This window comes from Sus scrofa, chromosome 2 (genome assembly GCF_054392235.1).
Source record: "Sus scrofa isolate SSC_HxYL_T2T_F1_AM1 chromosome 2, Sscrofa_HxYL_maternal_Yorkshire_Landrace_v2.0, whole genome shotgun sequence".
NCBI lineage: Eukaryota > Metazoa > Chordata > Mammalia > Artiodactyla > Suidae > Sus > Sus scrofa.
The window spans coordinates 4442694-4464482 of NC_139384.1; the positions used below are offsets into that span (position 1 = coordinate 4442694).

The 21789-nt window shown below is 49.2% G+C and overlaps 1 protein-coding gene across 50 annotated transcripts in view; it reads right to left on the reverse strand.

Annotated features, from left to right (window-relative positions):
* Window positions 1–21789, reverse strand: part of PPP6R3 (protein phosphatase 6 regulatory subunit 3) — a 128564-nt gene that overhangs the window by 39184 nt on the left and 67591 nt on the right. For 49 of the 50 annotated variants that reach the window (XM_085010544.1, XM_021082716.2, XM_085010535.1 and 46 more), the window contains 6 exons: window positions 19805–19917; window positions 15085–15198; window positions 7678–7807; window positions 5637–5789; window positions 3532–3681; window positions 1829–1893 (listed from right to left, as the gene is read on the reverse strand). In XM_085010544.1, coding sequence (XP_084866670.1) covers window positions 1829–1893; window positions 3532–3681; window positions 5637–5789; window positions 7678–7807; window positions 15085–15198; window positions 19805–19917 — 725 coding nt within the window. Of the gene's footprint in view, window positions 1–1828; window positions 1894–3531; window positions 3682–5636; window positions 5790–7677; window positions 7808–15084; window positions 15199–19804; window positions 19943–21789 lie in introns of all 50 variants that reach the window. The other variant, XM_085010553.1, reaches the window with a different exon arrangement.

Sequence of the window (21789 nt, forward strand, 5' to 3'; positions counted from 1 at the left end):
CCTAGCCTGGGAACCTCTGTATGTCACGGGTGCGGTGACATAAAAAGACAAAAAAAAAGAAGAATAAAATACCTAGGAATAAACCTACCTGAAGAAACAAAAGACCTGTACTCTGAAAACTAGAAGACGCTGATGAAAGAAATCAAAGATGACACAAACAGATGGAAAGATATACCAGGCTCTTGGATTAGAAGAATACTGTCAAAATGACTACCCTACCCGAGGCAATCTACAGAGTCAATGCAATCCCTATCAAATTACCAAGGATACTCTTTACGGAACTAGAACAGGGTACTTTAAAATTTGTATGGAAACACTTGAGATCCCAAATAGCCAAAGTAATCTTGAAAAAGAGAAACAAAAATGGAGGAATTGAACATCCTGAGTTCAGACAATACTACAAAGCTACAGTCATCAAAACAATCTGGCACTGGCACAAAACAGAAATACAGCTCAATGGAGCAGGACAGAAAGCCCAGGCATAAGCCCAAGCACCTATGGCCAACTCATCTACGACAAAGAAGGCAAGGACATACAGAGGAGGAAAGACAGTCTCTTCAATAAGTGGTGCTGCAAAAACTGGACAGCTACATGTAAAAGAATGAAAACAGAACACCATCCAACACCATACACAAAAATAAACTCACAAGGGATTAAAGACCTAAATATAAGGCCAGATACCATAAAACTCCTAGAGGAAAAACAGGCAGAATGCTCTTTGACATAAATCACAGCAACATCTTGTTTGATCCACCTCCTAGAATAATAACAATAAAAACACAACTAAACCAATGGGTCCTAATTAAACTCAAAAGCTTTTGCACAGCAAAGGAAACCATTAAAAAAAGGAAAAAGGCAATCCAAAGACTAGGAGAAAATATTTGCAAACAATGTAACAGACAAGGGCCTAATATCAAAAATATACAAACAACTCATACAACTCAACAACAACAAAAGAAACAATCCAACTGAAAAGTGGGCAGAAGACCTAAGCAGACCATTCTCCGGAGAAGACATACAGATGGCCAAGAGGCACATGAAAAACTGCTCAACATCACCGATTATCAGAGAAATGCAGATGAAAACTACAATGCGGTCCCACCTCACACCAGTCAGAATGGCCATCGCAACAAGTCAACCAATAACAAATGCTGGCGAGGACGGAGAGAAAAGGGAACCCTCCTGCGCTGTTGGTGGGAATGTAAATTGGTACAACCACTATGGAAAACGGTATGAAGGTTCCTCAGAAAACGAAATACAGAACTACCATATGACCCAGCAATCCCACTCCTGGGCATGTATCTGGACAAAACTTTCCTTGAAAAAGGTATGTGCAGCCCTGTGTTCACTGCAACATTATTCACAGTAGCCAAGACATGGAAACCACCTAAAGGTCCATCCACAGATGCCTGGATTGAGAAGATGTGGTACGTATTTACAATGAAATACTACTCAACCACAAAAAGGAACAAAATAATGCCATTTCCAGCAACATGGATGGAACTAGAGATTCTCATATGAAGCAGAGTAAGCCAGAAAGACGACGACAAATACCATACAACATCACTGATTTGTGGAGTCTAAACCGTGACACAGATTATCTCATCCACAAAACAGAGACAGACCACCGCCAAGGATGGGGTGGGGGGACGGATGGGCAGTTGGAAGTTTTGGGTGCAAACTGCTGCATTTGGAATGGATGGGCCCTGGGTTCCTCCTGTACAGCACTTTGCTGTACAACAGAAATAGAAGAAACACTGTAAATCAACTATTCTTTAGTGAAAAAAAAAAAAAATCAAACTGAACTATCAAAACCCAATTTACTTACTGTTTCTTCTCATTCATTTCCCAGGCGTCAAGTATTCGTTCTATTAACTGACATTTTTGAAAGAGCTGAACAAAAAGGAATGTTGCAGTTAGCATTTACATAAATGTCCAGGTGTCAAAATTTTAAAGCGAAATCAAATTCTAGTCAAACAATTCGTTTGCGATCAGAAGTTTACTCAAGCCCCCAGAACACTACAGGGATTCAAGACTGGATCTATGTCTTCAGCAGGGCATCTACTGAAATAACATTTCAAGCACTGCTACCAGTGAGCCACTGACTTAGAGCAAAGCCAGATTTTATTAGCCAGGAAATCTGGGCTCAGAAATACAACGCCTGACCAAAATGAAAGCGAAATAAAGACAATTACGCCCTGGCAAAAACTTAACTCACAATCCACGGCAATAGTTGTACTTTTAAAATGTTAGCAACACTTACTTCTAGATGAACTCATTCATCTAGAATTTTAACACTGCACTCATATTAAAAACAGGAGTGGCCTGGAGTTCCATCGTGGCTCAGAGGTAATGAACCCAACTAGTATCCATGACCATGTGCGTTGGATCCCCGGCCTCGCTCAGTGGGTTAAGGGTCCAACGATGCCATGAGCTGGGGTGCAGGTCGCAGATGCGGCTCAGATCCCACGTTGCTATGGCCAAGGCACAGGGAGGCAGCTGTAGCTCTAACTCGACCCCTAGCCTGGGAACTTCCAAATGCTGCAGGTGTGGCCCTGAAAAAAGAATAAGCAAAACCAAAAACAATGTTGCCAAAGTTCCGCCAGCCAATGACAAGCGCTGAGGCAGCATCACTGGAACGTACGTGCGATGCCCATTTTAGCCAAAGTCGTCTGTCCCGCCCATCTTCTCAGTTACTCCGGGCTGGTCTTTCCCACCTTCAAGGCTTGGGAGTAACTCAAGTGTGAGTTACAGAACGTCACACAATCACAAAATTTCAGAGCAGGAAGAAACCTGCAGACTGACTTGGTAAAATCACTTTATATTTAACAAAAGAAAACAAAGCCCAAGAGGAGGTTTGCTCAACACTGCACAGAACTCACTTCTCCCAACTTTCAATCATATATTCAGCACCAGAAATAAAAACGCAGGCAGGCCAAATCACAGTTCAAAGGTCCTTGGTAATATTTAAATTTGGATTGTCCTTTTTTTTTTTTTTGTCTTTTGTCCCTTTAGGGCTGCACCCTCAGCTTATGGAGGTTCCCAGGCTAGGGGTCGAATCAGAGCTGTAGCCGCTGGCCTACACCACAGCTACAGCAATGCCAGATCCGAGCCGTGTCTGCGACCTACACCACAGCTCACGGCGACGCCAGATCCTTAACCCACTGAGCGCGGCCAGGGATCGAACCCACAACCTCATAGTTCCCAGTCAGATTCATTTCCACTGCGCCACGATGAGAACTCCTGGATTGCCCTTTTTAATCTCCAAAAGATTTCTAAGTCTTTGCATTTATTAATTTCCCAAATAAGCAGGCCACTTAGGCTTTTCTTTAAAAAGTTCACTTGGTGATTAAAGGTCCAGGATATGATTTATAGAATCACTGGTTTAAAAAGCACAATGGAAATACGACAGTTAAATGTTTAGACTCTGAAATTTAACCTCCCACCTCTCAACTTCAATTCACTTCACACTTCAGGCAGGAAAGTGCTACACCCAGGAGTGGCAGAAGTTAAGACACCAAGTAAGCTTACATGTTTCAATAACAAACTGTCACCAGTGGCGTCTTGATCAGTAATTGTGCTATTTTCTGTGGTTTCAAAAGGACTTGCAAGAATCAGTGCAATACAAATTTCCACTTGTGTGTGTAAAAAGTTATTCCATGTGTATTTGAAGAACATGTCCTACAAAAGAGAAAAAGAATGCTTCATTCAGTGACCTCGGTGTTCACGCCACCACACCCCCTCCTTTCCTTCCACTCCCTCCGCACCAGTCACCAACACTGAATTAATCAGGTAAAATGATGCGATCACAGCCCAAGAGGACTGATTAAAGGGAACACACGTTATTTTGAAGGCAGTCTCAAACACCTTCCTAGACTAAATAGCAAGGTATCTATCTGCTCATCCAACACGCCAGAATGTGCTCAGACTCGAACACAGGCCACACATACACACAGGAAGAAAAAGACAACAGTCAATTCCTCAGAGAGAAAGCACCTTTTGTTTTCAAAGTGACTAAAAACAGACATTAAGTGCAGTTGATTTCCAATAATTTTCAAAGAAATTTATGAGAATTTCATTTTGATTCAAGAAATGTTTACTGGTGACTTCAGGTACAACATGGGAGACAGACAACACAGTCTCCAGTTTCAAGGTGCTCACACCTTAAAAATAACCACCCAGTCATTCAAACCCACGGCGCCGTCAGTCGATGGCGCCAAATGAGAAAGGGGCGGGAGGTGGGGGCGTGTGGCTCTCCTGAAGGAGCAAGGGCTTTCCAGACCCCCTGCAGCAATGGGGCATCACCAGAACGGAAAGGTAATTCCCAAAAGCACGCAACGCGTGAAGTACGTCTCCAGGGTGTGGGGAGGCTGGGTGTTTAATCTCAAAATGAAAAGGTGACAACTGGCGATCCATTTAGGAGTTTATAAAACTGAAAGTAACTCTAAGACTAACGACAGACTGAATCATCAATAGCTCTATCCTTACTACCAGGAAGATTAAAGACGGGTAAGTGGCGACTTCAGGGTGACCCTCAGAGTGGAAAGGGTAGAAAGCCAGATTCCTAGCGTTTCCCACAGCAGCCGGAGGGCAAGGCAAAAACTGTGTCCCCAGGGGACAACCCTCACGCCACCTGAGAACCTGTCACCTTGCAGCCTCTCGTCTTTCTCCAGAGACCCTGTCACCTCGCGGCCTCTCGTCTCCTCCCTCTCCACAATGGTCCCGTTCTCTTCGCCCTCAACTGACACAGCATTCAACCCACAGCTGAAACACAACTAGAAGTATCTCGGTGACAGCGGAAGGCACACTGGTGTGGCTGACGGGGCATGCCTGGGGTCACAACTGGGCGTGAACTCCAATCCCGGCTCCACCACTCCCGAGCCGAGGGACGTACCCCGCTGTGGGCATGACCCCAGAGACAGGGATTTGCACTCGGATCACCTGAGAAATGCAGAGGAAGCACACGTGCAGCCCTTTCAGGTAAAGAGCGCCCACCCAGGCCTGCCTCCGCAGCAGGCCCACCGCCGCCAGGCGTGCGGTGTGAAACCTGCTGAGAGTCCACCGCTGTGCCATCGGCGCTGGGCAGTGGCAGGACCAAGCGCACACCGGCAGCAGAGCCAGGCCCGTGGCACCCAAGGACAAACCCTGGAGCCGGGGACTTGGGCCAGAGAGGTCAGATCACCCCTGGGCTCTTCCTCTCCCTGCCCTCCCTCTGCTTCCACTGCAGCAGACTAACAACCAGACCCAAATCAAAAGACAAGTCATTACCCTCTACAAGTGGAAAGAGGGTAAAGTCTGTCCCTCTGCTAATGACGACGAGAAGGCAGTGAGCGGTCAGTCAGTGACGTGGTCCCTGAAGACGGTGACCACACGCCCTCCATCACCTACGTGAGACTGAGCTCCCGGGGCAAACGCCTACATCTCAACCATCTCGGAAATTCTCTATACCATTCTTAGGCACAGCAACAGCAAATGCCCACCTAAAGTCAAAAGCATCCGAAACGGGTGCTAAACTCAAGGGGAAAACTATAGAGCAGCCTTTTACACTCGGACCAAGCAAAGTCGCTGACACACACTGCGTTCGTGAGGTTCTAAAGCGCCGAGGGCCGGGGCGGACGTCTGTCCGGAGGGCTTACCAATATGACTCCAATGCTGTTCAGCTCCATGAGGTCCCCGTTGATGCTGCTGGTATTCGTCTGAAGGAGGCTGGATATCAGCCTTATCACATTCAACCGCGTGTTCCCCACGGGAGGGTCCAGCACGCCCCATGTGGTCTTCATCACGCTTTTCTGGGGAAGAGGAAGCCTTCCAGTTAAACTCCGCTCAGCACACAACGCTGTGAGAGCTAACACTAGGCAAACTGACCTGGCACACGACGAGACCTAAATGCTACACCTACGGGAAAACCCGAAACGCCTCCTGACAGCTTTAAGATGTGATGAAATACACATGAAGGGGGGAAATTAAGTCATTTCCCTGGACTACACACAAATTTTTAAGAAATCAAGTCACACCCTGCCTTCCACATGCCCAACACCATAGAAATAAAGCAGAAAGCTACAGAAGTCCATGGAAAAAAGGGCAATATTCCCAACCTGACCAGAAATCTAAGAAACTAAGAAAAGTTACAAGCGGTTCTGGAACAGTCCTATCTTTGCCAAGTCTGTGATAAAAACACCAACTCAGAAGTTGCCTCCAGATCGCATCCTGAAAACAGGACCAACCTCAAACCTGCTCCTGTCTGCAAAGGGGCGTTTCCGTACTCGGAAATCACAGAAGACAGACTCACAATGTTTCAGGATTTCAGGAGTTTGGCAGGAGAGGACAGTGAACTATAAGGGAGCGACGAGGGCGCCCTCTGTCAGCGTCCTCGTCCACACGGCAGCCTTGCTCCTCCTGGCTCCCCAGGATCTGCAGCCCAGCCCTCATTAACAGCCACCCTGAAAAGCTTCATGGACCTGCTCTCACACCCCATCGCGTGGTCAGAGCAGACAGAGGAAGCCCACACTCCCAGCAGAGAGAGCGAGGGAGTGCAAGCTCACCGTGGAATCAGGCCCGAGAAGAGAAGCAGCGTGTATCCTCACGACCGCTGCCTTTCTGCCCGCCTGGACCCAAGACACAGGCCAGAGGCACCCTCTCCTCTGGATCCTGGTCCTCCCGAGTGGACCGCCCTTCCTCACGCGCCTATGCTTCCTCCCAGGTCCGGCCTGAGGATGCCGCCAAGAAACAAAAAGAGAGGCCCTGTCCACGGCGAGCACGCCAGCCACTCGGTCTGCGCCCAGCCCAGGCTGTGCAGCAGTAAGACACGGCCGAGGGGGACCACCGCCGGCTCCCTGGCAGCACAGTCACCTGAAGAGACGCTCTGGACGCAGAACTAGACCTCACACAACGGACAACTCTGTCTCTGCTCCCCTCCACAAAACGGTTAAACAGAAAATACCGAATTCAGAGGGAGCAGCGCACTAAGTCCCCAGTAACTCACACGGGGGAGGCCGCGGAGACAAGAGCGCCAGGCCTGGGGAGCTGGATGCAGTGCCGTGGGGCGGAAGGAAAGACCCAGTGGGAGAGCCGACCGAGCCCTCTCTTCCACCCTTAGAGGCCAGAAGCAAGAGCCTCTGCCCTAGGCCAAGTCCACGGCCCCGGGCGTGTGGTGGCCAAGGGCACCACCGTGGACTCTGGCCGCCCCTCTCTTGCAGCTCCTGCCGTCTGCACCTTCGGCAGCTGCCTGAGGAGACAGTCATTTTTAGATCAGCACTCGGACGCCCCGAGAGAAAAACTCACGTTGCAAGTCTCAGTCAACAGACTCCTCGTCAAATAAGATGTCCATCAGGCAGGGACACTGCTCCAGCTCTGAACAAGACAACCCAACTTCAAAGATCACTCCTGAAAGGCCAACTTCCACCTCAAAGATAGGAAAGTACCATGCTACGAGAAGGAAACGGTTTATTCTACTGGTATGTAAGTACCCAGAATTTATAGAAAGAACAGAAAGGCTGAATTTCCTAGGCAGATACATATTTTACTTCATTTAAATTCTACCCCATTCATCAGTTTTAAATGAAAGCCAATTAAAAACTGGCTCAAAAGCAATATACTTTGGCCATGTCGGTCACAGCCAGTGTCACCGCTAACAACGCAAACCAAATCACTGAGCTGTGCTCAAGACAGCTGTCCTACCTTGGGCGGCTCAAGCAGGAGCTCGTGAAAAGATCCAAGTCTTCCTCGGATGGCTTCCAGAACACTCTTGTTGACCGAACAAGCCGAAGGACTCATGCCTGGTGGGCAGATCTCTATATGGCCTTCAAATCTTGAAACAAAGCAATGTTATTTGTCATTTCAGAAGGAACGGCTCAAGGTGCTCCCTACCAGCGGACAGCGGCAGACGCAGCAGCTGCGGGAGATGCCCCCACATTTCTGGAGGGATAGGAAGAGGGGGTCAGATCACCTTGCTGAGGACCAGTCACCCTGATCTGACTCCAAAGGCCCCGTGGCGGGTGGGAGAGTATGTGCCACTCCTCACTAAACCTCCCAACTCCTTGACTCCTGTCAAACTCGGGTCAGGTCTCGAACCGGAGGACGTGGACAGCAGCAGGAGGAGGCGCCACGCTGCCTGCCTGGGGGACTGTTCATCAAAAGGCCTGCACCTGTGCTACCGGCTTCTCTGAGCCATCCGCACTGCTTCCTACTGAAAGGCTTAGGTTACTCTTCTACCTTAAGCTCCAGCCACAGTCATCACAAGCCACTCCTCACGGGAAGACGGCTGAGGGGAATGAGACTCCCAAACCCCAACCAGCAGAACCAAGCCCCGGGCACAGGACCGCTCAAAGGAGGGGGGAAGGACACGAGGGGTAAGAGTCTCGAGTGGGGGTATACATGCAGATTAAGCGACCCCGGAGAGGGGGTGTCAGCGCCAACCGGAGCTTAGTCGTGCAGCTGCTGCAGCGAGACGGCCTGAGCCCAAACCCCGCCTCTTCGTTTACCAGTCACTTGTTCTACTAGGCAGGATGGGGACCACCAGAGGCTCCTCTCCCAGGGCTGCTGGAGGACCACGCTGGTGGGGACGAAGGCTAACAACGCCCACAGTGACGAGGGCTCTTCCCTGAAATACTTCACACAGGCAAGCGTTTTCTAAGCGCTACGCGGAACAGCATTCAGAAACTTAAATACTAGAAAGGGGAGGGCAGGAAAAGGCCTCGTGCTCTGATTGCCGTGCTTTTTAACGTGTAGGGGTTAATAATTTATGTGGCCAAATACAGCATTCTTCATTAGAGTTTCTTTCCAGGAAGCCATACTTAAAAGTTCTTTCTAAGCCACAATTCTACAAGTACCTGCATACTTTTTCTCTAGTATTTTGAATTCAACTCATCTAGAATTTATTTTATGCAAAACAAACAGAGACATGATATCTTTTCCCCAAGTGGCAAATCACTTTCTAAGCCACATTTACAGAACAATCTGCTTTTCCCCAGGTATGTGAAAACCCATACAAAAACATGCTAAAATAAATGCTTAATCATTCACATACATTTTATTTGTTCGTCTAATACTTGGTGACTATCAGTTTACCTACCACTTTTGACTCGGGTACCATAGTTAATACCCATGGTGTATCTCATTTTTACTCTTTAAAACACGTGCAAAAATCCGGAGTTCCCGTCATGGCTCAGCGGAAACGAGTCTGACTAGCATCCATGAGGACGCAGGTTCGATCCCTGGCCTCGCTCAGTGGGTTTAAGGATCTGGCATTGCCGAGAGCTGTGGTGTAGGTCGAGGATGAGGCTCAGATCTGGCGGGGCTGGGGTCGGCAGCTACAGCTCCAATTAGACCCCTACCCTGGGACCCTCCATATGCCTCAGGTACGGCCCTAAAAAGACAAAAATAAATAAATAAATAAAATATATGTAAAAATCCACCAAATCCAAAACATGAACCGTGTTGCCATTCCCAGCAGAGCTACCGTGAACTCAGATCTGGAGACACAAGGAGCTCCGCTGCTACAGGCCCCAGCAGTCCGCCCTTCCCCACTGAAGAGCCAGCCATCGTCCAGAAGCACCCCTGCTGCTTCATCCACGCGCCAGACACCCTGCTTGCTTACTGCTGGGTGATGATGAGGCGGACACAGAAACACTCACTTCCAAGTTTTGGTGCAACACACCTCGATTCCCTTGAGGAACTATCCGAGAGCGTGCTGGAAGATACCCCGAGGTCTGGCTACGGCCTACGGCCCACGGCCCACTTCCTAATCCCCAACCTGGACACCTTGTCTTCCGTTTCCGGCGCACTGCACTGCTCGGACCTCCAGCAGAAGCTGACGGGATGGTGACGGGAATGTCTCTGCCATGTTCCTTGATTTTAAGGGCTATTTCCATCTTGGCCATTTCACTTTACAGTGTCAGGCTCCTTTCTATTCCTAGACTGCCGAGAGGGTTTATCGTGAAGGGATCACATGGTTTTAGTCTGTGTGAGTGACAGCGATTTTTTATTACAACTATTTTTACAGAACAATTTTAAGTTCACAGCAAAACGGAGGGGAAGTTAGAGAATCGCCCACGGACGCTCGTCCCCACAAATGCAGAGCCTCCTCCTTCATCAGCGTCCTCTGCCGGGGGTGGTTTAACAACCCAGGACCCTGCATGGGCACGGCATCATCTCCCAGCGCCCGGTTACACTGCAGCTCGCTCCTGGCGGTGCCCACGCCGTGGCTCAGGACAAGGACGGGCACCTGTCGTTCTGCCCCGCAGAGCCCGTTCACCGCCCTCCTCCGTGCGCTGCCTGTTCGCTTCATCCCCGCCGGCAACCCCGGGCAGCCACTGACCTTTGCAGCGTCTCCACAGTAAAGAGACACTTTCCAGAGCGCCGTGTGCTTGGAATCCTGTAGCACGCAGCCTCTTCACGCTGGCTTCTTTCACTTCCTCCTGTGCATCTGCATTTAAGGTTCCTCCGTGACCTTCCGGGGCTTGAGGGCGCACTCTCTTTAGGGCTGGATGCTATTCCACCATCTGGATGAACTAGAGCTTCCTTACTGACCTACCTCCTACTGAGGACATCCTGGCTGCTCCGAGTTTTGGCAAAAAGCATGGGTAAAGCTGCTAAACAACTGTGTGCAGGACTGTGTGAACCTAAGTTTTCAACTCCTCTGGGTAAATGCCACGGAGCAAGACTGCTGGACCGCACGGTAAGAGCATGTTTAATCTGGTGAGAAACTGCCACTCTGTCTTCCTAAGTGGCTGTTCTATTTTGCATTCCCACCAGCAGTAACTGAGAGTTCCCGCTGCTCCGCAGCCTCTGCAGCACCCCGTGTTGTCAGTCAGGGCAAGTGGGCTGCCGGTACTGTTCTCACTGATTTTCTGTTATGTTCACTCTGTTAGAGTAGTTTTTAGATTTGCAGAAAAACCGCAAACATTTCTGTACAGAGATCCCCTATGACCCATACCCAGTTTCCCCAGTATCTGACATTTGTCAAAACCACTGAACCAATACCCACACATGAAATCCATGCTTTATTCACATTTCCTTAGTTTTTATCTCAAGCTGCTCCTCCGTCCAGAATCCGCCTGGGACACCACTTTTACGCTGAGTTGTCACGTCTCCTCGTGGCTGTGAGCTGACGCTACTGGTCAGCTACTTCACAGAGTGTCCCTGGGGAGTGGGGGGGTCTGGGCTGCTGTCTTTCTCAGGATCCCGGGTCTTTGGGAGAAGACCACGCAGGCACAACGCCACTTTCACCACATCTCAGCCAGGGTGCTACCCGCACACGACTTCTCACTGGCTGTCTGCTGACTTTGATCACCTGGCTGAGCTCGTAGCGGTCAGCTTTCTCCGTCAAACTTGAGTTTGCTACTGACAGACTACCCGTCCGGTTCTCTTTGACTCCCTCCGTGCTGCGATCTTTGGAAGGAAGCTGTGCCCAACTCCCCGCACGGCCGCCCAATCGTTTATTTCTGTCGGCTTGGACTTACGGATGTTTCACACTCTGCTTTGACACAGCACCACTTTATGCTGGTGAGCAAGGGACGGCAGCTTTGGCTGACCAGAGCCTTTCCCGCTGGCCCCAGAGCCCTCCCGCAGCCCCACGGCGCGGCTTCGTCGCGCCCTTCCTTCCTTTCGGCGCCACACGATGCTCCAGGCTCCTCGCATGCACCGCTTAGCCCGGTCCTAGCACCAGCCAGTTCTCCAGGCAGCCCTGCCTCCTCTTACTGGCGGATGCTATCGGCGTGGGGTCTGGGTGCGCGGTACGTACCGGACCTCACGAAGCAGCCATCTCTTGGGTTTAACTCTTCGCCCCTCGGTAGAAGTCATGCCTAACGTCCACACTGACTGGAAACTCGGCGACGTCAGAGGTGACAAATACGCCCAGAGACACTCGCCATTTGCTGTCTCTTTTCGCTTCTAGCATTTCCCTAGAAACTTTCGTGTCGCTACTAAAATTTTCCATCTGTTCGCATACTGTCCACTTTTCCCACAAGCCTCTAACATGTTAATCACAGTTATTTTAAATTCCAGGCCTGACCGTCCCAACACATGTGAATCTGGTTCTACTGAATATGCCTCTTTCCTGAGCGTTTGCTGGCGCTCTTTGCATCCTGCCTCTCTGTCCTGCAAGTTTTGGCTGAAACGGGGAGATGCCGTGAAGACGAGAGAAACTGATCGAAGCGGGTCTCGCGTGTGGGTTTGGGGATCCGTCTATCTCGGCGGCCGAGCTGCTGCTGTGCGACTCATTTCTCTCAGGGCACTAAAGACTTCCCATCTGACCCCAGCTACTCTGTCTTCACAGCTGGGGCTGGGCTGCCAGGTTTTCCTCCATGTCGGCCCCGCCCGAGCTGAAGGTCCTCCATGCCCGCCAGCCGCCTGCCACCCTGCCACCCGCCAGCCCTTCCTTGCCAGCGGCTGCTGCTCCCCGTAGGGCGGCCCAGAGGGAGGGCTGCAGGGAAGAAGAGCCCTGCCGCTCTGGCTCCGCCTGCTCTCAGGCAGCGGAGTGTCCCTGGGCTGCAGGGGTGGGGCCCCCTCAGAGACCCTGCCCTTACTTCCGTGCCGGGGGTCTCTGGTAGCCCGGGCCTGCATGTGTCCCTGCCTGTCCTGTGGGAGAGAGGTTTTTCCCTGGTCCCTTCCTCCCACCGCTAAGGGCCTTCACCTGCACCTTCGGGTTTCGGCGTTGACCTCCCTTCCCCAGGGGCAAGAATGGAGGAGGATCGGGGGCGGGGGACCGTGCATTTCCCCCCAAGGCTACGCTGCAAGGGCGCCTTTCTCTGGCCTCTAAGCCACTTGGCCCCAGCATTTCTTGAGGGGCTCACGGATGTGTGCCAAGTCCCGCGTCTCTTTGCTCTCCCTGCACTGGAGGTGCTCTGCCCATTACATACCCATCAGCATCCTGCATGGTTCATAAAACATATCTGAACTATAACTTTTTCAGAGGAGCAAGGAAACTGTATTTCAAAGTACCCCAGAGCTCCTCGGCAGAAGAACTACATTGTGCACAAACATCCCTTTCTCCTTATTTTTTGAGTTTTATTAAAATAATCTGGAATTTACCACATTTTTTTCAACATTTGACTTACTCAATTATTCATCCCCCACACTCCTTTTAGGGCCACACCCGCGGCAGGTGGAAGTTCTCAGGCTGGGGTTGAACTGGAGCTGCAGATGCCGGCCTGCGCCAGAGCCACGGCCACACCAGATCCTCAACCCACTGGGCGAGGCCAGGGGTCAAACGCGCATCCCCACAGAGACAACATAGGGTTCTTCACCCGCTGAAGCCACAGCAGGAACTCCATCAGTTATTCACTCAGCATGATTTTAATACTCACATTAGTTTTCCCATGCCCGTTTCATTTCGTTGTCAACTTCACCAATATAGTTCCTTAAGTTCTTTATGCTACCTTATTTTTGTCTGGCTTTGGTAAAGTCCATCTCCAAGTAATTTACCACAGGAACAGAACACAGACGGAACAATGAGGTCCCATACGCTTGAAAACCCCTCTTGTCCTCACACAGCGACCCAAGTATTTCAGGGTCATGATCCTGTCCCCTACTCTTCATTGAGTATTCAGCTTTATAAGGGAGATGTCTGGCAACCCGACTTGCTTTGAAGTTAACCTGATTTTTTCTTATCCGAATATTTTTAGGATTTACTCTTTATCCTAGGGATTCAGAAATCTCAAGGACAGGCTAAGATCTTGGTCGCCTCCCCACCCCTGTCCCCACCCTCTTTAAATTTAGTCTTGCTTAGTATTTGCACCTTTGTGCTCTAAGGGTAACTTACTCCTGATGAGAAATCTCCTCCTATCATTGCTTTTATTGTTGTATTGCCTCCATTTGCTCTAAGTTGTGCAATTATGTGGGTTTTTTCTCTTCCATGAGCAAACCTGTTTCCCTTTTCTGATTTATTCCTTTCTCAAGGCAGAGTCATCAATATAAGTCTCACAGCAGCAGCTCTCCTGCTTTTTAACCAGTTTCAGAGATGATGCAACTGCCTTGTGGCATGAGTAGCAAGATACCAGTCCTGTACCACTTGAGTAATACCTTAGGTTACTGATTACATTACTGAAGATAAGATTTACCAGGGAAGACACAGACAAAGTCAAAACTGCAGCTACACTCCCAAAATTACAACATACTTGAAGCGGTGCTGCCACGCTGCCCATGTATTATCATTAAGCAAAGATTAAAGAACCAGGAACAGAGACAGGAACTTTGGGAGGCGAAGATTGGTTAAGACTATGTTTACTATTTTGCCAGAAACCAGATGACATCATTAAGAGTAACGGCTGTATTTTCATATGTTGACAGGAGACCTCGTCTCTCCTCCTGCCCTCTGGTTTACTGGATGGATCCAAGAATGGGTAAAAAATACAAATTCCTCTCTCTAAACCCCACATTCCTGGAACACACACACACACACACACACACACAGATATATACACTTCTTCAAATTCTCATGCTCTAGGAATCAATTAGAGAACTCTGACAATTACTAAGGAAATTAGTTTTGGGTATCAACTGTAAAAAATAAAGTCTGACAAATATTAAACGGCTTTTCCAGAGCACACAAATAGGAAAAAAAGGCCGTATTTCTGATTCTGAAACACACAGCACAGAATGTGTCTGAAGGCCTCCACCCGCCATCTGTTTTTAAACAGCCTAATGGCCTGTACTGCCTCACACATGAAACCCCCCAGCCCGAAGCCTCAGGCCAGTCTGCACTGGAAGGAAGCACAGATGCAAAGAGTCCCTGAACTGCCGCTTGGAGAGTGCACAGCAACCAGGAACAGCTACCCTCAATTTTCGTGAGCAAGAAATAAGCTTCTCTTGTGTTTGAGCTATTCTGCATATTTTTGTTTATTACAGTAGCATTTTGGGAACTACTACAAAAACCCAAATACTGCCAGCAGTATTCACCAAACCATATTTTTAAACTACATCTACGTATCGCATTCATATAAAACTATTTATATAGCAGAAAAAGATTCAGCACCTGAAATTCAAGGGCGTGATATTGTAGCTATCAACCAATAACTTAATGCTTCGCTTTGAAAAATTCTTAAAGCAAACCCCAAAGGCTCACTTTCTAAGAGAAGGGAAACTCACGTTGGTCGTCGAGTCTCAAGTAGAGTCAGCAGTACCTGGATTGCACTGACTATGGCTGGTTCATTTTTCTCCTTGTGGAAAATATTTGATAGAAGCTGCTCTATAATTTCTTGCCTAGGGAAACAAATCAAGAGTCAAGCGCTACTTGTAAGGTCACGAACACTAACAACTAACAGAGCCCAAGATCACGGTATCAGCGAGACAAGTATTACATGAGCCCAACCTCACCTGTGCGTATTTGTTAAGACTTTATTTTCAGTACATCTACCAAGGCAGGCGAGTGACCTTGCTTATTATAGATGTTAACACACACATACCTGTTTTCCCGCCCCTTCTCTCAGCAACATCTTCCGGGCCCTGCTTGCCTCTGCTGATCTAGCTGACAGCCAGCAACTATCTCAAGCCTGGAAACACCTCCCATTCACATCAGGCTGAGGGCAGGGGTGGTAAGACTTGGAACCTTCACCCCCACAAAAGGAGGGGAGGTTTTTTGTTTGTTTGTTTGTTTGAGGGTAATTGGAAACCATAAATGTTTTCCCACAAAGGCATTAATGTATAATTAACAAAGACCTAAAAGCAGGTGTAAGGTAACATCAATGGCAGCACTTCCCTCTACCATTAAAATCTGGTAAAATCAAGACCATGTGGTAGCAATGAAATGGATTTGACGGAACTGTTGCCTCAAAAGAACTCTCCAGGGAGTTCCCGTCGTGGCACAGTGGTTAACGAATTCTACAAGCCATGAGGTTGCGGGTTCGGACCCTGCCCTTTCTCAGTGGGTTAACGATCCGGCGTTGCCATGAACTGTACTGTAGGTTGCAGATGCGACTCGGATCCCGCGTTGCTGTGGCTGTGGTGTAGGCCGGTGGCTCTAGCTCCGATTCGCCCCCTAGCCTGGGAACCTCCATATGCCGCAGGAGCGGCCCAAGAAAAGGCAAAAAGACCAAAAAAAAAAAAAAAAAAGTACTCTCCACACGCTCTTCCACTCCCCTCTCCCAACGTGTGACAAGGTCACAGGGTAAAACGCAAGGGCGACCTGTTAGGTACGTTCATATGCAGGTGCTCAAGGAAAGCCTTCGTTTCTTAGGATCTCTAATGTTTAATACAACCCATGTGGATGAGGAAACGGAGTCTCCCTTGCAATGCGATGTACAGCTGGGTGCCCCTGGTTGCCCGCCTGGCAGACACGCCAGTCACCCAGTACAGCTGTGCTCAGGGGATACTAACACCAGTTCCTCGGCAAGTTAGGGCAGCCAAGAGGGAGAGCATCTCTTTCTTTCTACCTGGGGGAAGCCAATGAAACGGTGTCTAACCTAACTTCAGGATCCCCCTGCAGGAAGCAGCTTTCAAGTACTCCCAGACCAGCACTACACTGCTTGTGACACCTCTCCCCAAACCACAGACAGGACGTCTGAGCTTACTGAACAGGATAAAAGGAATGCCTTCTAGTCTTTAAGTAAGAAGGCATTCAGTTACAAGTGAGAAAACATTCGCTTTTACTTTTTAAAAAGATGGAAACGGGAGTTCCTGTCATGGCTTGGTGGTTAACGAATCCGACTAGGAACCATGGGGTTGCGGGTTTGATCCCTGGCCCTGCTCAGTGAGTTAAGGATCCAGCGTTGCCGTGAGTGGTGGTGTGGGTTGCAGATGTGGCTCGGATCCCGTGTTGCTGTGGCTGTGGTGTAGGCCGGCGGCTACAGCTCCGATTCGACCCCTAGCCTGGGAATCTCCATATGCCGCAGGAGTGGCCCAAGAAATGGCAAAAAGACAAGGAAAAAAAAAGGGGGGGGGGGGAGATGGAAACGAATCCGACTAGGAACCATGAGGTAGCAATCACGGTTGCAGGTTTGATCCCTGGCCTCGCTCAGTGGGTTAAGGAGCCGGCGTTGCCGGGAGCTATGGTACAGGCTGCAGACGTGGCTCGGCCGTGGTGTAGGCCAGCAGCCTAGACACTTACATCGCAACACAACAATAGGAGGGAAGAGTATGTATGCATGTATGTGTAACCTGGTCCCCGTGCTGTACAGCGGAAAATACATAAATAAATGAATAAAACAAACCCTGGCCTGGGGACATCCACATGCCACGGGTGCGGCCCTAAAAGGACAAAAAGACAGAAAACAAAATAAAATCGAAAGTAAATTAAAAAGCGGAGTTCTAGCATGAGCATCCGTAAAATTCCTGATGTGAGCTGTTCCAGGCGGGAGGGCACCGATCAGGCTGGGATGAAGCACCTTGCGGATGGAGAAGAGACAGTGGCTGGCGTCTGCTTTTGTTTTTCACACGGGCAGCTAAAGACGCAGTGCCACAAAACTGGCTGGCTCAAGTGGGGTCCCACTGCCACGGACTCTAAGCTTGTCTGTGTCGAGAGCTGGGAGGCGCACAGTCCGCCCTCTCGAACTCGGCTCTTTTTAACAAAACCTTGGAACACCGACGTTTTCACAGAGCGACTCAATTACAGCCCCGTCGTCCAAGCGGACGTTCACCACCTAAGAGCCTGGCCACTCTCTTAGAGGCCTTCTGGTACCCCTGCCCATCCTGACCATTCTCTTTCGCCTGGGATCACTTCCACCTCTGCCTCAGCTGCTCACCGACACGTCCACTGATACATGCGGTGTTTACACGCAGCCCCGGGTGTTTGGCGTTGTCCTACCGAGCGAGGTAATCTGTGTACCAAATAGATCGGCTCAGTAAGAGAACATCACTGTATTATTTGATAACAATCAGGTAATTATACAGATATATAAGCTATATACAGGTGCTAGTACGATGCATAAAGGCCCACTACTAAGCTCATAGGAGCCTTTTGTCACTGTGTATTTTCTTCACCCACAGATACTAGAAGAACCACTGTAACGTGGGAACATGTCTGACATTAAGAGGCTGGCTTCTCATTCTCCAGAAGAGTGTGGGAAGCAGAGCAGAGAGTAAGTCCCCCCGCTGCTAAGGGCAGTTAACTCAGCAACGGCAAGGGGCCCTACTTGTCCGCTCCACGTGTTTGAAGAACTTTACTCTGACCAATATGTACCGATGTCAGGCCTGAGTATGCCCCTGTCTACATTCAACTACAGCTGCCTGAAACACCTCCGCCAGTGCGCACCCAGGCCTCAGCGGCTAGGCCCACATGTGGTCCCAACAGCCGGTGTCAAGACAGGGCTGGCACTGAGAACCTCACTGACCACCACCCTCTGCCTGACACTCAGGGTGAGCCCACCGAGGCCAGGAAGGGATCCAATCACCACTGGTGGGCACAGAACGCTCAAAATGTAACCAGAGTGGGCTGGTCTGTCCTACGTGTGAAATGCACACTCGATTTCCAAAGCTGTGTACAATGGAAAGGATGCAGAGTGTCCCACTAATACTTTAAAAAAACAAGCGTATGCTGAAACATTACTTTGTATTAAATAAAACATACTAAAATTCATTTCACCTTTTTTTACTTTCACAAGGCTACTAGAAAAGTTTAAGTTACATGTAGCTTTTATTAAATGTCTACTGAACAACACAGTCATGAAATTACTGACAGCCAAATTTTTTTAACCTGCTCAAATTGCAGTTCTTCATGGTTCGGCCTTATACTACTGCAACTATTCGGCTCTACGTTACACGAGGAGCCCACGTGCCATAATGCCAGGAAAACGGAAACAGGGCGGGCGCGGGGACCTTTTCCTCGGAGGCTGCTCAGTTCTGCTGCCTGAGAGAAGTGGCCGGTGTCCTCCTGTTCTCCAGTAAACACGTGCCAGGAAAACAGACCTTCACGTCTCAGAAGGTAGAGTTTTAAGGCAAGACGTTTTGTCTCTAATTTATTCCTCGCTTGTGTCACACGTGTCAAGTAAAGAGTACACACCAATGTTTTGTTTTAACAAAGGGGCCTTCCAGACAGTTAAGCCAAAGGATGCAAATGAGCCAAAATGTACAGGAGGACTAAGAGAACTCCAGCAACCATCAAAAAGAACAACAGGAGCACGACACTGAAGTGAGACTGCCAGTCATATGCGACTGCTCCACCTATTCATCCCAAAGGGGCAAGTGCCTTCGTTTCACTGATTAAACTAACTCCGTCCTACGAAGCAGGTCAAAAGTACGCCCACACTGGACGGTAAATATTCTTCCTGAAAACACGTGAATCTAGAAATTCCAACAGGGCAGGCTGACCTGTCATAAAATTCACAAGAGCACACCACCCCCAAGCTGCCTTCCGCCTAATCAAGAGACGTCTGTTCATTAGGAGCTGTCTAAAAAGAAAGGCAGAAGCACCACACACACAAGATGCGCAACCCTTCCAATCGGTCTGGTCTAGTGAGCGGCCAAGGTGTGGTGAATTTTAAGACTTTCTGGTAAAAATCGCTGGCTAAAACGAGTCAGGTTGGTTTGTACACAGAACTACCTTCCCCTGAAGACCACAAAGGCAGTCAGCACAGCTCTGAGGTGACTGCCCCGTCTTGCGATGCTTTCACAGAATTTAGTTGACAATTGTTTGAGAAGTCCAAAGCTTACGTATTAATACCATTTATTTACATTTTTACCCTGCAGGTCTCCAAAGGGCATCATGAAGGAGAGGCTGAGCTCGGACAAGCAGGTGTTCCTGCCTTCTCGCCCACCCACAGGTCCTTTGGAGGGACCGGATCCCACTTTAGAAGCACTTACCAACCACCTCCAGGGGTAACCTATCGGATAGCATCCATGTGAAAAAAGAACAAGAACAGAGTTTCGAACATACTTTTCTAGAGTGGCAAGCAGGGGATCCGGTTCTGTACTGTTCTGAATTTGTAACATCTGGTCTCTGCTCAGGCGAACAATTTCACAAAGTGACTGTGATGCATTTGAATGCCGCTAAAGGAAAGAAGTACAATTTTAACTATAAAACACATCAGATGTCAAATTTATAATTAAAAGTTAGGGAAGAAATTGCTTAAGTAATAACATAAATTCACACTGGCTACAAACTACACTGAGTAAAAAGCTACGGTCAGAAGAAAAAGCATATGTAAAGCGTGCGTATCTACCCTGCCAGACTAACGAGCTTTACCTAACAAGACCGCCAATGAAATACATGTCACCCTGTGGAGGGAGATGGGATTCAAGTGCTGGCAAGGGAAATTTCTACGCTTAATACTTGATGAAAAATACATCCCCCAAATATATACTTTTATCGGCACAGAAAGATGCACACACTTCTGTGACGTAAAAAAATAAATGCATTTTTCTGGAATATGCTAATGGACAAGGAATTCTTTTTCCAGTGTGTTACCTTACAAGAGAGCTAAACTCTCAGCACCGGACACCTGCACCGAGCACCACCTGCGGACTGAGCAGAGCGCCCAGCGCAAGTAGCACAAGGAGATTCCAGCTCAGATGACAACACACACCAGGGGAGCAAAACCCACTATTTGGATTCAGAGCCTAACATCTTCTTAATAAATATAAATTGGTCAATATAATTTCGGCATGCAATTTACCACTTGATACAAAACAGAAGTATCCACAGGACTGTCTAAAAGACAAAATTAACTTGGTTTTTTTCCTTTTTTTGGCTGCACCAGTGGCATACACAAGTTCCCAGGCCAGGGATTAAGCCCACACCACAGCAGTGACCCGAGCCACAGCAGTGACAATGCCGGATCCTTAACCCACTGAGCCACCAGGGAACTCCCAAAACTAACTTTCTTGCAAGTCAAGCAGAGAGGGTGCCAAGGCCCCAAACATCTTGTCCTTTGCAAAAACCTTGCAGCAGGGTTGGGCTTCTCCTTTGTCAATTTCTCCTGGCGCCTCCAGACAAGGAGCGCATCCTGCTGAGCAATCAAGTTCTGCTCAGTACGTGACCCCTGTGATGATGGATGCCCCTCCCTGTGAACAGGGCAGGCCATGCTCCTGTCCTCACTCGCCACGGCCTGCACCAGCCACACACTTCCGGCGCATGGGAAGTGTGTTCTTAGAACCATCGACTCCCCAGCCAAGGCAGGGGGGTCACCACCCCCACCAGGCCGAGGGCTCCTTCCAAGCAGAGGTTCTCACCCTCTAGCACCCAATACTGGAATGGCCTGAGCCTCAGCAGCAGCAACACTGCAGGAGGCATATGCGCTGTCTGAAGGGGGGTGTGAGAATCAACAGCCCCTTTAATGGTCAACACGTTCTCTCTTTTTTTGAAGGTGGAGCTGGGATGGGAAGCCTGCTTTAGATAAACTCCAGGTACCAACGGTTTTCAATGGAGTAGAAGGAGCTAGACCCACCTCCACAAGAAACTGGCCTATCTATCTGCATCTGGCTGCAGGCTTCTTCTCCAGCTGTGCTCACTCTCCAGCTAATCCAGAACTCAGGGGCGGGCAAGGAGGCTGCCCCAGGCCCCACGACACACCTTGCACTGCTTGAACCAAGTCCTTTACAGAATTACAACTGAACCATAAGGAGCTGTCATTTCTGCAGGTAGCAATGGCCCCATGCTGGCAGTTCCACAGGGCTCAGTGTGCGACAGAAGAGCAGCAGCAGAGAAGCAGAATATCAGCCTGGGGGACGGTGGCACGCCCTCTGGTCCTGGCGACCCCGCCGGATGGGCACCCCCTCAGCACAGAGCTCAAGGTGTAAACTCCAAAGAGCTTTGGTTCTATTGCCAAGTCAATCTTTAGCACCGGGACAAAGGCCAACCTTGACAGAGCACAAAGGCTGGAGCCAGGATGCTGAACCACCAAGAGCCCATCGCTAGGGATT